This window comes from Mixophyes fleayi, chromosome 3 (assembly GCF_038048845.1).
Source record: "Mixophyes fleayi isolate aMixFle1 chromosome 3, aMixFle1.hap1, whole genome shotgun sequence".
NCBI lineage: Eukaryota > Metazoa > Chordata > Amphibia > Anura > Limnodynastidae > Mixophyes > Mixophyes fleayi.
In genome coordinates, this window is record NC_134404.1 from 26,247,892 (window position 1) to 26,265,285 (window position 17,394).

A 17,394-nucleotide genomic window follows, 5' to 3' on the forward strand; every position below is an offset into this window, starting at 1 on the left:
TTAACAAGTTAAAAACATATGTTTATGTGAAATACAATGTTACCATCTGGAGACTCTTAGTAAACATATATTCATTTATGGAAAACTAAGATATGATTGTGAATTAACATAATTTGATTATAGAGCAGCTAATGCTGCTTATCAAGGGGAGATAATGTTGTCTATCAAGATAATATATTTCTGTTCCAAAAAGTTTTAAAATTCCACAATGGTAAAACACTGAAATAAAACTAAAGTATTGCTTGTATCTAAGTATAATACTTAACTTCATAAACTGTAATATAAGCGAAGCCAACTGTGACAAAGTGATCCCTTATTTGACTAGTTCCTACACTAATTAAAATGAACGAATTAAAACTAATTAATGAATTAATACAATGTAAGGATTTTTTAAATGGGCAGACGATTACCTGCATTTTTCTACAATAATGAGCATACTCACTTTTTTTCAGCTGGAAGTACAAGTGTCTGTGTGTCATTGTGCTAAGATCCCCAAAGAGGTGATATGTCATAGCATGTATTGCATATATGACAATTTAAGGACTAACAGTTTGCTCAACTAATAAAGATCACCAAAAGAGTAACCTAACAACAATTAGAGGAGAGCAACAAACAAGGGCAAGGGCCCAATGGGTTAATGAATTGTATAGTCATATCTGTCGTATTTCCGTTGGTATTTCCTCCTCTGGAAATATGATTACCACAGAATCGCAGTCCCCTTTCTCTCACTATGCTGGACAATGTAACATTTCTATGCATCATCTTTCTGTAGAACATCACATCAATCATGCAATATAAATATCTAGAATTACATCTACTAAACAGCAAGTAGTGCCAGGACTTGGTGCTAACAAAAAATTACAATAATCGCTTCCATCTTTTAAAGTTTAACAAACAGTCCTTTGCACCTAAATAAAACACAATTAAAAGGTAAACTATTTCTGCCATCTTATTCTTTGTTTCTATGTTTAAGAAGTTAATGCATTGATCATGTTAAATATTAATATCCAACACATTAACAGGGATAAAAAAGTACAAACACATATTTTTAAACTCGAGACTCACCCTGGAAATCAGTTACAGTTGGCAAATGTATTAGAGAACTTGATTGTAGAGAAATTGGGACGTTTCATCTAACAGTTGCTAAATGAGATTTGAGAACCATTATAAAAGTCCAGCAGTCCAGCCATATTTAACTCTTAGTTGATTTATTTTTCTCCAAGAATTGAGCCTCAAAAACATAATAAAGCATCATTTTATGCAATACGTTTTAATTCCATTGTGCATAGTTCTTCAGTGAAAAGAGTCTAATGTCATATCCAGTGGTCTAAGTGGGCTGATATACTTTGGTATACCATACTGCCACTTCTCCTACTGCTTTCATTGTAAAATTATCATCTTACATTTTCTATACTATCACTACTAAATTTACACTTCCACTTAATAAAATGTTGCTGTTTTTTCCTCATAGTAAGCTATTTTTTATATTCACATTTTATTATTTATTATATTTTAGCTGGCAAAAACCTATGGCTCAGTATTTAGTGTTCAGATGGGGATGAAAAAGATGGTGGTCTTAGCTGGATATGAGACTGTGAAAGACGCTCTTGTCAATCATGCTGAAGAGTTTGGAGAAAGGGCAAGAACTGAAATTTTCCATAACATGGACAAGGAAATGGGTAAGTGAGTTTGAAGTTATTATCATTACATCATTTTATGTGTTTTAGTCAAACTTATTCCTTAGTGCATAATTAAGCGATATTAAGTAGAGTAACTTCTTATTCCCACAATGCATATGTCTGTTAGGAATTCACAGGAAATGTGAGGTGATGTTGTAGTAAAAACATAATAAAGTTTATTGCAGTTCTGTGCAAATAATGATGGTCTAGATACACGCATATTGGATATAGTAGTAATCAAGAGAAGTCAAGTGAAAACACAGACTCCGAGGTAATGCAGGGGTGAGTAATCAGCCAAAGGACATTGCAGGAATAAATGCAGGAATATACAGTCTGTTTTGCAATGTAGAAATATGAACAGACTTTGTTGCAACCCAAAAAAAACAGAGTCTCATAGGTAATGTTGGTGCAGATTATCACAGTATTTTAGGTAATGCAGAATATAACACATTTCATTGATCACTGTGAAGCTTCACACAGGGAGCAACTGATAATTCCCACAGTCTGTGTACAGGGCAGTCTTCTAATCTGAGTAACCAGCATAGTACAAGTCAGATGAATACCTAACAATGTCACAAGATTTCCAAGATAATTTGATCCACTCAACCAAGTCCCAATCTAACCAAACCCATCGTTGCCATCAGGGGCAAACAGGGAGTACAGCAATATGGGACCAAATAGCAGTATGAGGTCTGACCAGTCCTGGGCCCAAACAGACTTATTAGGGAAGGGGGCCTCCGCAGTGAATTAAGGGACGTAGCAGGCTCTATTTCTAGGCAGCAGTTGCTCTTGATATGTGAGGGGTGGGGAGTGGTCTCTTTCGCTGAATTAAGAAAAATGGCAATAGGCCCCCTTGTAGGCAGCATGTCCACCTCCACTCCCAATTGCTCGAGTCCCAGCCCTCCAGGTGCACATTTTCCAGAGTGAGAATTGTCCAGCTCCCGGGTAGAAAGCCACGACAAGGTAGAAGGCTCCTTGCAGCATCAATAACGTCATGTAATTAATAACGCCACAAAGTTGTCAGTGGAGAGGATGCAAAATGAGCTAGCAATGTGTAGCAGAGAGATAAATGAATTACTGCAGGGGTTAAATAGGACTGTGGATGGTGTGGTGACTGAAGAGAATTGGGGGAGGAGGCAAATGTTGGGTAGAGGATAACTTAAAAATGGGGATGGGGGTGAGAGAGAAGGAAGGAAGGGACCCGGCCTGTTACATTTCTACTGGGCCCCACAATTTCTGGTAGTAGCCCTGCTCATACCATTCCCTTTTCCACTGGACCACACTCCTGTCTAGAAGGCCAACCCATTAACTCTTGGAAATTGAGATCTTCCCTTAAAAATCAGGACTACACAGATTCTGTAAGTGCAACTTCCATCAGATAAAGTGATATCACATTATAGCAGTATTGTGATACAGGAATTGCAGTCTGCCTCTCCTATGGTGCCCTTGTAGTTACATAACTGACACACTTGATGACAGACTTGGTGGAAATTTCCTTACTTAGCTAGTAATCAAACTGTTGTGGAAGATATCAAGATCCTGAGTAGTCTATAAAATAAGAATTACCAAATTCACATTAATTTAGACATCAGGTGCACACACATTTGCTAGAGTATTGACACTATTATAGATTCACGATGCAAATTACAGAACACTCCCAACTTCATTGGGACTAAACTAGTATTGAAAGCTTGAAATAATGAAAACAAAGAAAACTTTAGCACATGGTACATGTGCAATCACAGGCCATTGTAGGTTTTTTTTCAGGGATGAGTAGAGGAGGTATAAAATCATGTGCATGCTGCTAGTGGGGGAGTATCTAGGCCATGGATGAGATGTGTCTGCTCAGCAGTGGGCTTTGGAAGAACTAGTCTGCTCTCGGAGCCCTTTTCCATCCTAATACCACAGCAAGGCTACAGGTTAGGAAACTCGCATCACATTGTTCTGTTACAAAACAGCGCAAAAGAGAAACATACCTGAGATGAGAAAGTTCTGAATGCGTGGGACAGTAGAACGGCCCCCCAAAATTGTCAAAACAATGACTACATTTCAATTTGTCTCCAGGCAGTCTTTTATAACTTAATCAGACCTTTAGTCAGACATCAGTATGTCTGGCAACATTCAACTTTTACCTCAGAAACACCCTTATTCCTCAGCTTTACTTGCACACATACCCCTACCTAAAATCTTTTCTCTATGCCCATCTGCTTCTCCTTTCCCTCAAATTATCCAAAATGTTTTCCATACATGTTCCTTTGCCTACCTGCCAAGCAGCTTTTTGCTTACATACCCACTGCCAACAAATTTCTCCTATACAAGCCTCCTTACCAGTTTTATGAGACACGCCCCCGGTCCACCAGCTGATCTTATTTGTACCACCTACCATGCAGCTTATCTTTCATCCTTATCCTTCCACCTGCTCTTCATCAACTCATTTCCCACATACCCCTCTTCTCACCAATTTTCCCTCACAGGGGTAACCAATTTGTAATATATGACCGCTTACCTCCAAACATTTCACACAAAATACGGCCCCTGTGTGTGTGAAGGTTTTTGACTGCACTGTTCTCATGACCTGGTGATGCCATGCTTACCACAGGAGGTACTTTAGTTGAAGGGTGAATACCCACATGCCTGTGTAAGAGTTACACAGATGTGCAGGTCGGTGAATGGCAAGAGAGATGGAAGGAAAGATGAGGACAGTGATCACAGGAGAATCTTCAAGAGCAGAGAACATAGGGCATGTGCCTACTGTGTCTCCACCTTATTCCATCTCTCATGTTATGACAAAATCCAGGGGGGCAATCTCCAGTCTGCAATAAAACCATTCTTTTATCAATACACAATGCTTTCTTCAATGACTCTAAACTCATATCAGGAGTTAAAACTTAACATCTTGAAAATTGAGGACTATTTTTTATTTCTACATATAATATAACATTTATAAAATCCTAATTTCAAAATCTTTTACAGAAACAAGTACAAATATAATTATCACATTTACACAAATCCTTTTAACTCAAGAAGGTCTGCTACAATGGTTTACTTACACACTAGTATCTTCTTTCTTTCTTTCTTTCTTTCTTTCTTTCTTTCTTTCTTTCTTTCCTTCTTCTGCTTCACAGAAGACCGAAATCAGGACATACATGTAACAGGGACATACAAAGCATATAAAATAAATGCCTACATGAAATCAAAGGTTAAGGAGGGATCTGCTCAGAAGAGGGCTTAAAGGTTAAGGAGGGATCTGCTCACAAGAGGGCTTATATTCTTATCAGAGCAGGGCACAGCTGAAACAAAAGGAATACGTGTGTCTCAGGATAGTCATTGGGACACTTGTGATGTACACTAGTGTGGATAGTATAGGTTGGAGTAGGGAACACTCTAATAAAGAGAGTTTTTCAGAAAGTATTTAAAGATTTGAAGGCTGTGGGAAAGTTTGATTGGGTAGTGGCACTAAGCAGTTGTTACAGTTGACTGCCAGAGACAAAGCTATGTGCAAGACAGAGCTAGATCATCATCATCAACAACATTTATTTATATAGCACCTGCAAATTCCATAGCGCTTTACCATTGGGGAGAAACACAGTACTATACAATACTGGGTATACAGACAAAGAGGTAAGAAGACCCTGCTCACATTCTTACAATCTAAAGGATAACGGAAGTTAGATACATGAGGTTGAGTATGAATATTGAATTTCAGTTCAGCCACATTGCAATGGTAAAAGTGATTGGTATGCCATATGATCCAGTCACATAGCAATGCAGGACAACACAGAAGAGACAAGGAGAGAATAGAAACATTTGTGTATCATCCATATAAATATAATACTGAAATCCAGAGAAGCTTATTAGTTTTCTTTGAGAAGTGGTATATATAGAGAACAGCAAAGGACCTAAGACTGAGCCTTGTGGTAATCCAACTGATAAAGGAAGCACAGGCAAATCAAGAGAAATTAACACTGAAAGAGCGATTAGATATGTAGGATGAGATCCAGGATAGGACAGTGTCTTGAAGACCTAGGGATTTTAGTGTTTGTAAGCGGAGAGTCGTCAACAGTGTCAAATGTAGCACAGATATCCAGAAGGATTAGAAAAGAGTAATGACCTTTAATTTTAGCAGGATCCAATAGGTAGTTTACGGAAAGGATGCGTGTGAGCTGAGTGTATGCAAGTCTCTCTAGAAGCTTGGAGGGGCATGGAAGCTGAGAGATTGAAAGGTAATGTGAGAGAGAGTTTGAGTCAGACTTTCATTTTTCAGAATAGAAGTAAATACTTTGTGCTTGTATAATGACAGGAAGATACCAGTAGAGAGAGAGGTAGAGAGATTATAGATTTTAGTTAGAGGTAGAATGAGCACAGGAGACAGGGATCTACCAATTTGGGAGGGTATAGGTTCAAAGGGACAGGATGTAGAGTAGGAAGATAAGAAGAGAGTAGATACTTCATCTTCATTTGTGGGATCAAATAAAGAGAGGGTGTCTGAGGGTGCTGGGAAGGAATTGAGCTGATTAATTGTCCAGGAAAATGATACCATTTCTAGTCTAAACGTATCAATCTTGTCCTTGAAGTGGGAAGCAAGATCCTTGGCACTGATAGTAGTCAGAGGATTTGGGGTGGGAGGGTTGAGAAAATATTTAAATATGTTAAAAAGGTAATTGGGTTTAGTAGCCGGCATAGAAATGAGCGATATGAAGTATGTTTGTTTTGCAATGTCCATAGAATTTCGATAGGAGTGATGGATAGAGATATATGTGAAGAAATCATTAGAGGTACAAGATTTACGCCAGTGACGTTCTTTAAGAGGGCAGCAGGGAGACTATTTTGAGATATGATTTGTGATGTTTGAAGGGTGTGGCAGATGTGTAGAGGGGAGAGGAACATCATTTATGCTGCAGTATTTAAGATAGACTGAAACAGGGATAGATGGGTGCAGTAGTCAAGAGAGCAGATGGTGAGAAAGTTTTAAGAATTTTGGAAGTGTGACACTGAGGCAGTGGGCTTGGGAGACTAAGGGAGTTGTGGTGTTATTGATGGTTGTTGTCGAAGTCGTATAATTGGATGAACGAAAGTATATTGCTTAAGATTGTTTTACCGTGCGATTGTGATCAATACGTTACGTAACACATGGCATGGCGCAATTCCACGATAAAATACGCACGCATACACTCACACTCTCACTTTCATTTATTTATATATTTCATATTCATAATAGTTTCATTCCACAGTCATTTACGAGCAAATGGTGTACGGTTTATAGTTATATATATATATTAAGGTTATATGTACACTTTAATGATATTTAAGGTTCAGGTTACAGGAAATATGTCATGTTTAGCATCATTTTAATCCCCTATTTGTCCGCAGTTGTCCGGTTAATTTGCCGAAGGTATCGCACATTACATACTCTAGTTAGCGATGTTAGGGAGTAAATGTTTAAAATGATACTGTCTGGGTTATGTAAATAGACTAGTTGAAACTGGTTTCTGGGCGGGAGATTCAGAGTCGTGATCTGGAGAGCAGACCCCCACCCTTGGAATATTGACCCCCACCCTTGGAGGGGGTTGTTTGAACTGTCCTATGACCTGCATTACACTGGACCCTCCTGAAGCCTGGACCTATAGAAGCAAGCCACATCATCTGTATTGTTTTCTTTGTAACACTGAGTGTATATATACAGCTTTGCTGGGACCAGCTGCAGTCATCTCTGACCACAGTCTTCTGGACTGAAGCTCTGTAGCTGGTACCAGCAGAGCGCAGCGTGCGCGGCGGAATGTATGAATTTGGTATTGGCTGTACTGTATTATAATTATGTACTGAACTGCTAAAACTTTTGCTTCTGCTAAATAAATTGTTTGTGCTTTGGAAACACAAGAAATCACTTTGACAATGTTTATTGGAAAACAATAAAATTACTTTAATATTGTCTTTGGTTGTATATGTAGTCTCTGTTTTGATTGACAAAATTAAATATGTAGGAATGACCATATTTAAAAACCACTCATAATTTTGAACATTTCAGGAATTATTTCATCACATGGTGATAACTGGAAGGTAATGAGAAGATTTACAATAACAACACTGCGTGATTTTGGGATGGGAAAAAGTACAATTGAAGATAAGATTGTTGAAGAATGTACCCACTTAAATGAACATTTTGCATCTCTTAAAGGTAAGGTATGCTGATCATAATAGAGCCGAATTCCAGGACATCGAATCTCAGTTTGGATGTCAAATTCAATCAAATGGCCTGAATTATTGACAGATAGAAATTTACTGTTAAAACCTTTATAGCCAGGGAATATATCATAAACTAATTGATTGTGTATCTATATGTGTTTATGTAAATGAATATTAATATTGTCTCATCATCCACTTTTGTTGCTTGCTTTATTATCTTCATAAATGGATTACTTAGTTGTTGTTTATTTTGTTCATTGATATTTTAGGAAAGCAATTTGATGACACTATGATCATGAACGCTGCTGTGGCTAATATAATTGTGACAATTTTACTTGGTCATCGAATGATCTATGAAGACCCACAATTTAAGAGACTTTTAACCTTGACCAGTGAAAATATTCACCTTTTAGGAAGTCCAATGGTTGCGGTATTATTATTATTATTATTATTATTATTATTATTGTTATTGTTTAAGGTACCACAATACTTAAGGATGTATAAGGCAGCCAAATGATTGAAGAAGTAAAAACAAATGGTAGGGTTGCCTCTGCTCATCAGAGAGCTTATTATGTAGTAGAAAATGGGTAGTGCTGAGCAGTGTAAGAATGGGGCATGAAGGGCCAACAGGGGGAATACAATGGCAGAGGCCCACCAGAGGGATTGTAGCCATCCACTAGAGAGGCATAACCAAACCACTAGAGGGGTTGTGGTAAGCCCATGAAGGACAGCTAGCACCATAATGTAGTATATGAAGAATGCAGTGTGTATATAAAAAGTTTACAGTCTAGAATTGCCCCTTAGATTGGGCAGAACAGTCAACACAAATCAGTATAGTCTCACTAGAATCAGAACATTTGACAAACTATCCTGCTCTCTCCTACCTGTTCTTGTCACTTTCACCACTTGTGGCTGCTGGCTTCCAACCAGTCCTGCCGTTAAGTCAAAAGCACCCACGATTAATAATTAGGCCTTCCTCCAGCCCCAACATTAAAGTAATAGTATTCCCATTTAATAAATAAACATATTTCCCTCCCTCAAAACAGCCCCAGCAATAAATTGATAATATTTACATTTAATATATATACCTATTTCCCACAACTGTCACTGATATTAAATAGTTCATATCCACATTTAATAAGTAGACCTCATTATCCCCAAACTCACCCCCACATTCAATTAGCCCCCAAACCAATCCATTTTAAATTAATAGCCCCCACTATTAAATTAAAATGCCCCACCATCACCCCACAAACAAAATAGCACCCATTAATTAGCTACCACCTACCTACCTCACAAACACACACTACATTGTCACAAGCCCTGTGTACCATCACACACACACACACACACATATACTATATTGCCACAAGCACCCTCTGTCACGACACACACTATATTGCCACAAACCCCCTTTGCCATCACAAACAAACATCCTATATTTCCACAATCCCCCTGTGCCTTCACACACACACATACTACATTGCCACAATCCGCCTATGCCATCACACACATTACATTGCCACAAGCCCCCTGTGCCGTCACACACACATTACTGTGCCCCTTCATCATCATGCTGTGGCCCCTTATAATCACACTGCTCCCTCCATGCTGCTTTTTCTTCCTCTTTAACCTGGACCCCCTTCCTCACACTGTGCCGTGCTACTTTTGCTCCTCCCTTCATCACTCTGTGCCATGCTGCTTTTGCTCACCCTTCCTCCATCTGTGCCATTCTGCTCACCCCCCTTATCTCTCTGTGCCACTCTGCTTTCCCCCATGACTCTGTTCCTTTACTCACCATTATTGAGTTATTTCTTCTCTTTTCTTCTCTCGTTATTTTCTGACTTCTTGTTTGCTTGCTGGCTCCTCTCTGCACCGCCCCTCACTGAATATGTCGGGCGTGATGACATCACCCGACATTTAGTGCAAATGGAGCAGGGAGTAGGGATGCTTTATTTGTTGTTGCTGTGTTTTGTTTTGTTTTTCTATTTAAAGTACCCTGCTCTGCCCCACCAACGAAGAGGTCGGAGCCATTAGGCGTCAGGGCCCACTGGGGAATATCCTGGCTTCCCGGGGGGGAATCCGACCCAGGTGTTGAGAAAAGGGGAGCAAATGTGATTGAGGCATTAGTTTAGGTTGTATAGGGTAGGTTGTAATAAGGATTTGAAGGCTGGGGACGAGTCACCTTAGGTGTGGTAGGGAATTCCATAGGTGAGGAGCAGCAGGCGGGAGTGAGAGGTGGTTATCAGAGAGGAGGTGGGGTAAAAGGCTGATCTAAGACAACAAGACAGAGAGTATTTTCAGATAAGGTTAGAGTTAGATGCATTTGAACCCTGAATGTACGTAGATGACACACACAAGAAAAAGTATTCCTACCTGTATATGTTGAATCCGAGGCATATTAATGTGCCCTGCTAAAATACAGTAGTATTTGTGCCAGACATATGTCAGGCATACAAGAGTCTATACTTCAAACCAAGGATAGCGTAGAGATGCGACTTCAATGTTAGTAGTAAATGCTTAAGTGCAGTACCCTATTTGTACACAATTTAATAATGTAATGTAGTGTCGTCTACACAAGACAGAATATTGTCTTAATGTAAATGTCACATTTTCAATATAAAACACAATTAAGTTCAAACATCACATGCAGGAGCTCATCTAGCTGTGATTGATATGAGGTTAGACTGTACCTGGAATGTGTGCAAGGAAAACACACACATAAAGTGTAATTATTACATGTAGCCTGACACATCTGAATATCATACTTGCCGACTTCTTGAGGTTGGTGTTCGGGAGCTGCCGGGGGGGGGGGGGGGGGGTAAGTGGGCGTGCGGGGGGGCGGGGACAAATATTGTCATTTTGGTTCTGCTCCCACAACATAATGACCTAATCGTGTCATTTTACAGCAAGGATGTGGTCAAATGCCACGATTTTTTTAGAATCGCGGTATTTTGGATCTAATTCTTAACACTTCACTAGGAAATGGGCAAATCTGGGAGGCTGCCTCTCCCGGGAGACCTACCCAGAATCCGGGAGCCTCCCGGACATTCCGGGAGAGTTGGAAAGTATGCTCAAGATGCAGCCAACTAAAAACAGCAGTATTTGTGCTAAATGTAAATCATAAAATATGCAACCACTGAAGATACTAGAAGTAAACTGGCTTGTGAATTGTAGAAGCTCAACCACTGATTAAGAGATATGATTCGTTTTAGAAATCCCCAATCTCAATAATCATACATTAATTAATTTTCTACCATTCAAGATTTCTGAAACATACAATAAAATATACTTCTGAATATTCTGGGCAATTTTAATTAAATGGTAATGGTTGAACTTATTGGAAAGATGATTTGGCATTAGGTGATTTTCACTGTTCATCGCTCTTTACCCTGGTACTATGACTTGGTCACTCCTTGTTATTCCTGACATTTCCACAATGCAGTAAAGTCCTAATAGTGATTAGTTGTTGTTGGGACCTCTGCTATATCATTAAGTAGAGGTTGGATCCCTCAAGTGGTGCCCACGTTCCCTTCACATTTCAGCAGAGTGTACACAGGTACATATCTGTAGTCAAGGCTGAGTTTTGCAATTTTTAAAAAAACCTCATTTTTTAGTGCCCTTTAGAATGGTTGAACTTACCCTCAAAAATGCAAAAGATGCTGTCAGGAAGGATCATGTTAATCCTATGGTGGTGTACAGACTTTTGAATGTTGCAGGCAGGAGACCTGCTTACAGATAGAACACAATTTATCCCAAATTATTTGAGCTCATATTTAATTATTTTTATTTTATCTTTCTGTGATCCACTGTGGGAGCAATAGATTTTAGAGATGAAGCACAACTCTTTATTCTAAACCGTACAATCAAATCTATGTCACAGTGGGAACTCTGTTCAACCCTAACTATCAAATGTGTAGTTGGTATGCAATGGTGGTGCAATGTGATCCAGAATATGTTTGCAGCTTAGCATGCACCAGCATAATTATAATAAGGATATATGCTCCAATTGTGTATAGAAATGGAAAGAAACAGGAGTAGTCAAAGGATATACTGTAACATCATGCATTAAATATTATGTCTGTACTTTGTTTTAACAGATATATAATGTATATCCAATCCTGGGATTTCTCCCTGGTAGTCACAAAACTATTCTAAAAAACATGGATGAACTAATAGAATTCATAACAAGGACATTTGTGAAGCATCTAAAGAACTTAGACGAGAACGATCTAAGAAGTTTCATTGATGTATTCCTTGTAAGACAAAAAGAGGTATGGTAAATATGGTGGCATTTACGAAATGTTTATTTATATATATATACATATATCTAATATATAAATGTCTAGTGGCGTGTGTTAGTCTGTCTGTGTGTGTGTGTAAAAAATAAAACTGAGCTGCAGCGCCACCTGCTGGGCAGAGTTATACACTGACCTACTAAATTCTTAGTGTGTGTGGAAAAAAAAAATCAGAAAGGGCTGAAATTTGGTATACTAAGATGTTTTTAATTTGTTAATTTAATTTGTTAATTTTTAAAAGTGTTTATAAAGATTTAAAAAAAATAAAGGAGAAGTGACAGTGGGGAGTGGTTGGTGGTTGAGGCCTGGGCTATGGCCCAAATGCATGACAAGAACCTTTTTAACACCTTAAGTAGCTTGATTTGACTAGAATGCATGAGTATCATGCACGGGTTAACTGACCTACTAAATTCTTAGTGTGTGTGGAAAAAAACCCTCAAAAAGGGCTGAAATTTGGTATACTGACATTATTGAAGAGTTGAGGGGTCAAACTCATTTTCGTGAGGTAATTGTCACTGCCGAGCGGACCTGTACATACTGTGCAGCCCCCGGCAGCCTCAGAAGTCGGAAAGGGGGTGGGGCCTGAATCGCCCCGTCCTAACACCCCACCGGGGAACAAACATTTTCTAGATCAACCCCTGCATGTGTAGCGGCGTGTGTTAGTGTGTGTGTGTCTGTGGAAGAAAATATTTTCTCAGAAAGGGCTCATCCGAATGACCTGAAATTTGGTATACTGACATTATTTGACAAAAAAATGCATGAGTATCATGCACGGGTTAACTTGTATATATATATATATATATATATATATATATATATATATATCTGTGTTTTTTTTCCTGATGAAGTCTGTTTACAGACGAAACGCGTTGAGAATTTGCTGTTATATTACCATCGCTGATCAGATAGGCTTGTCATCTGCTTCTGGATGTGTAAGTTACTACTTTTTTTTTAATAAATGTGAACTTTTTTGGAAACTACACCTGTGTTCCTCTGTTCATTTATTGAGGCAATCAATCGGTTAATCCATTGTGGCTGGAGATCGACCATATCATTACAGTCTACAGGATATCCTTACAGATAAGCCATAAAGTTTTTGGTTTCTGGTACGCATACATCTGCACTAGTGTGACTTGTTTGTCCCTATTTTTTGTACCTTGTCTAATGGGACTATCTTGAATGCTACGTGGCTCTGTGGGACTTCTCACCATATATGTTATCTTTATCCACCTCAGATACTGTGGGTATCCACATGGTGGAAAGTTTTGGGTCACTTTACTCTGGTGATTAGGTTCCTTTTCTGGATTCATGTTTGGCTCCAATACAATACTGTACTACACTATTGTGCGCCTCCTCTTTCATCTTTTCTACATATATATATATATATATATATATATATATATATATATATATAACAAACAAAACAGATATAAATGATGGCGCTAATTACCACAACGTAAATACAGTTTGGATAGACAACTGGTATAGATAATATATAAAGTCCAGTTTTGAGGGATCAGTCCCGAAAAACAACACTTAGCTCAGTTGAAAGCGGCAGCCTCAGGATACTTGTGGCAAGATGGTTAGTCCTGATAACGAAAATGCTGCAACAGAAAAACAAGTAGGGCGCCCCAATGTGTAATATCAAAAATATGGTGTTGGGAAGATGTAGTAACTGCGTACCGTAAAGATGTATTCAAGCAGTAAAAGATCATATGGAGGTTTCCTCTTCAGAGGTAATCCTTCTCATTCTCCATCAGACATAGCGACAATGTAGAAAAAACAGAACAGAAAATAACATAGTGCAGTATTGTTATATATAAAACTGCACCAAAAACCAGAGATAGTCCTCCACCAGGAGACAGAGTGCTAAAACAGGTAGTAAACCCAAAGGTGAATAATGTGGCACACAGGTGCAACATGCATCCCTAGGTAAATAAAAACTGCGTACCAGATAGTCAAAAGACCATGAGCTTTCTTAGACCATATATATAAGATCAGGCAATTCCTCTGTCACAACCTCATCTTTTATAATGCCTCATGTGATGAGTACTGATAAACACATCATATAGCTGCTGTGTTTATCACTACTCATCACATGAGGCATTATAATATTGGTCAGGGGGATATGTTCATTTTGCCTAATGCTTACTTGGCAGCCTGGGAGGAAAAATCAGTGAGAACTGTCAAGGTACACCAGATATAACAACATAAAAAGATGAGGTTGTGACAGAGGAATTGCCTGATCTTATATATATGGTCTAAGAAAGCTCATGGTCTTTTGACTATCTGGTACGCAGTTTTTATTTACCTAGGGATGCATGTTGCACCTGTGTGCCACATTATTCACCTTTGGGTTTACTACCTGTTTTAGCACTCTGTCTCCTGGTGGAGGACTATCTCTGGTTTTTGGTGCAGTTTTATATATAACAATACTGCACTATGTTACTTTCTGTTCTGTTTTTTCTACATTGTCGCTATGTCTGATGGAGAATAAGAGGGATTACCTCTGAAGAGGAAACCTCCATATGATCTTTTACTGCTTGAATACATCTTTACGGTACGCAGTTACTACATCTTCCCAACACCATATTTTTGATATTACACATTGGGGCGCCCTACTTGTTTTTCTGTTGCAATATATATATATATATATATATATATATATATACAAGTTAACCCGTGCATGATACTCATGCATTCTAGTCAAATCAAGCTACTTAAGGTGTTAAAAAGGTTCTTGTCATGCATTTGGGCCATAGCCCAGGCCTCAACCACCAACCACTCCCCACTGTCACCCCCGGCAACCACCAACCACTCCCAACTGTCACTTCTCCTTCAAGAAATATATATATTTTTTAAAAATCTTTATAAACACTTTTAACAATTAACAAATTAAATTAACAAATAAAAAACATCTTAGTATACCAAATTTCAGCCCTTTCTGAATTTTTTTTCCACACACACTAAGAATTTAGTAGGTCAGTGTATAACTCTGCCCAGCAGGTGGCGCTGCAGCTTGGTTTTATTTTTTACACACACACACAGACAGACAGACTAACACACGCCACTAGACATTTATATATTAGATATATATAGGTAGCTCTCCAGTGTCGTTTTTATTTTTATTTTAAATGTCATTCAGATCATCCAGTGGAAGGCCCAGAACAGGCTCCCTGAGTCAAAATTCTGCCCAGTGTCCGACTGAGACCTACACCCCCTAGTATGTGTTCTAGGATACAATATCCAATGTACCAGTCTGTGAAGGCTTTGTCCAAATCCATCCACTGGAAAGCTCAGAACAGTCTCCCTGGGTCAAAAGTCCGGCCAAACTCCTCACAGATAAAGCCATGGTTGGGAATTGAACTCATGACTCCAGTGCTGTAAGGCAGAAGTGCTAACCACTTAGCCAATGTGCTGCCCATAAGAAATAATAATGACTACGATTTAAACATGAAACTTTAAGTAAGATGTGAAAGAAGGAAGAAGGATGTAAAAATGTATAGTATGTAAAACATTTAGATTTCAATTTTAAGTTTCATGCTCTGGTTTCTTTAAATGCTGCAATTTCAAAACTTTACAGTCCAGCTAATTCTGAAATGTATGTTAAATTTGACAAGATGTCCAATATCAGGTACCCACAAAAGGATAATGACACTCCTATCTATAATTTGCTTTAAATTGCTGAAACATAAGCACAGGGAAACCTTCATTGTGTAGGCCATTAGGAAACGTTTATATCTTTTGCAGAGTATGTGCAGCGGAGCGGACAGGATCCAGGATCCGCGTGGTTACACTGAGGATTGCTCAGTGTAACCACGTGGCGAGAAACTGCTAACCGCGAACTATACTGGTCTTCAGTGATCTGTGGCGGAGTCCTTCTCAGAAGAACCTCACCTCTGATTCTGGCACTCTTTGGATTATAGGGTAAGATTAGTTAGTCAGTGTATGAAGTGAGTGACTTTACTAAATCTGGATCCTGTCCAGTCCGCTGCATATACTCTGCAAATGAAGTAAACATTTGAAAATCCTTCAAACGCTATAAATTGTCATATCTCTTTTTATATACTGTATTTTGCGCTTCTTATTTATTTCTAATTCGTTTGTTACGAAAATAGGAGCAGCATATTTAGTTATATATATATTTATACTGTAGAATGCTTCCCTTGTTATTTATTGTGTAGGCCATACTGACGTAGGTGTAAAGGAATCACAGTGGGCCACACTTACAAAGTATAAAGCTCTACATCAGATCACACAGATCAGCTGGGGTATTATGAAAGTCCTGCTCTGAACCGGCTAGTTATTAACTCACCGGTGATCAATTCCATTGTGAGACACATCCCCTAGTGCTGTCATTCAGGATGGAAGCTGTGTGAGTGATGGCTGCTGCTACCTTCAGAGGAACCACCAGTCCATCAGAATAACAAGGCCATGTCTAGACACTATTTCAGATGTTTTACTCTAGCTGACAGGTCCATTTTAATGAAGATTCTTTCAGAGTTCACAGATGGATATTTGGAGATGGATGGAGAACCATTGAGCTGTAATGAGATACTCAATACAGCAGCTTTATACACAGATGTAAAGAAAATTGTATCATTAAAAGGTGCAAAGAGCTCACTCTGTATTATGATTGTGATTTGCAGGAGGCAAATAACTCCCAGTCATATTTCCACAATGACAATCTGACAAGAGTGGTAAGAAACCTGTTCTCTGCAGGAATGGAGACAACATCAACTACCCTTTGCTGGGGTCTTCTGCTGATGGCAAAATTTCCAAATATCCAAGGTACAGTAATCCTTATTTATTCTTATCAACTGATATGTTCCAGCCAAGATCTGAGTATTTGATTTTAAAAAAAATGTATGTACATGATATAGAGTAAAAAAAAAATTTAATAAAGGTTTTGGCTAGTCTCAGATGGTTTAAGTTAAGTAATGGATTTTTGTCTCAATTGTATCAATTGTTTCATTCATGTGTCAGATGATTCTCTTTTAATCTATAATTTGTAATAATTTAATAAACATACAAACTGCAAGATTCATAATTAATCAGAGCTTTTAATGACCCCATGTTCACATCAGGAACACTATGCAATACCTCACTCATAAAGGGAACATCTCCAAATGTTCCATGCCTCCCAACAGTAGAAGTTTGGAAATCGGGACAGAGAGTGTGGTACCATCATGGGGTTTTACCCACAGTTGTGTCTTGACCATGTGAAGTGTAGA

At 38.6% G+C, this 17,394-nt stretch overlaps 1 protein-coding gene across 3 annotated transcripts in view; it reads left to right on the forward strand.

Moving 5' to 3' along the window:
- Positions 1-17,394, forward strand: part of LOC142143411 (cytochrome P450 2K1-like) — a 36,237-nt gene that overhangs the window by 255 nt on the left and 18,588 nt on the right. Inside the window, exons 2-6 of one of the 3 annotated variants that reach the window (XM_075201244.1) lie at positions 1,517-1,679; positions 7,705-7,854; positions 8,132-8,292; positions 11,963-12,121; positions 16,810-16,951. In XM_075201244.1, the coding sequence (XP_075057345.1) occupies positions 1,517-1,679; positions 7,705-7,854; positions 8,132-8,292; positions 11,963-12,121; positions 16,810-16,951 (775 nt within the window). Of the gene's footprint in view, positions 1-1,516; positions 1,680-7,704; positions 7,855-8,131; positions 8,293-11,962; positions 12,137-16,809; positions 16,952-17,394 lie in introns of all 3 variants that reach the window. The other 2 variants (XM_075201242.1, XM_075201241.1) reach the window with 2 other exon arrangements.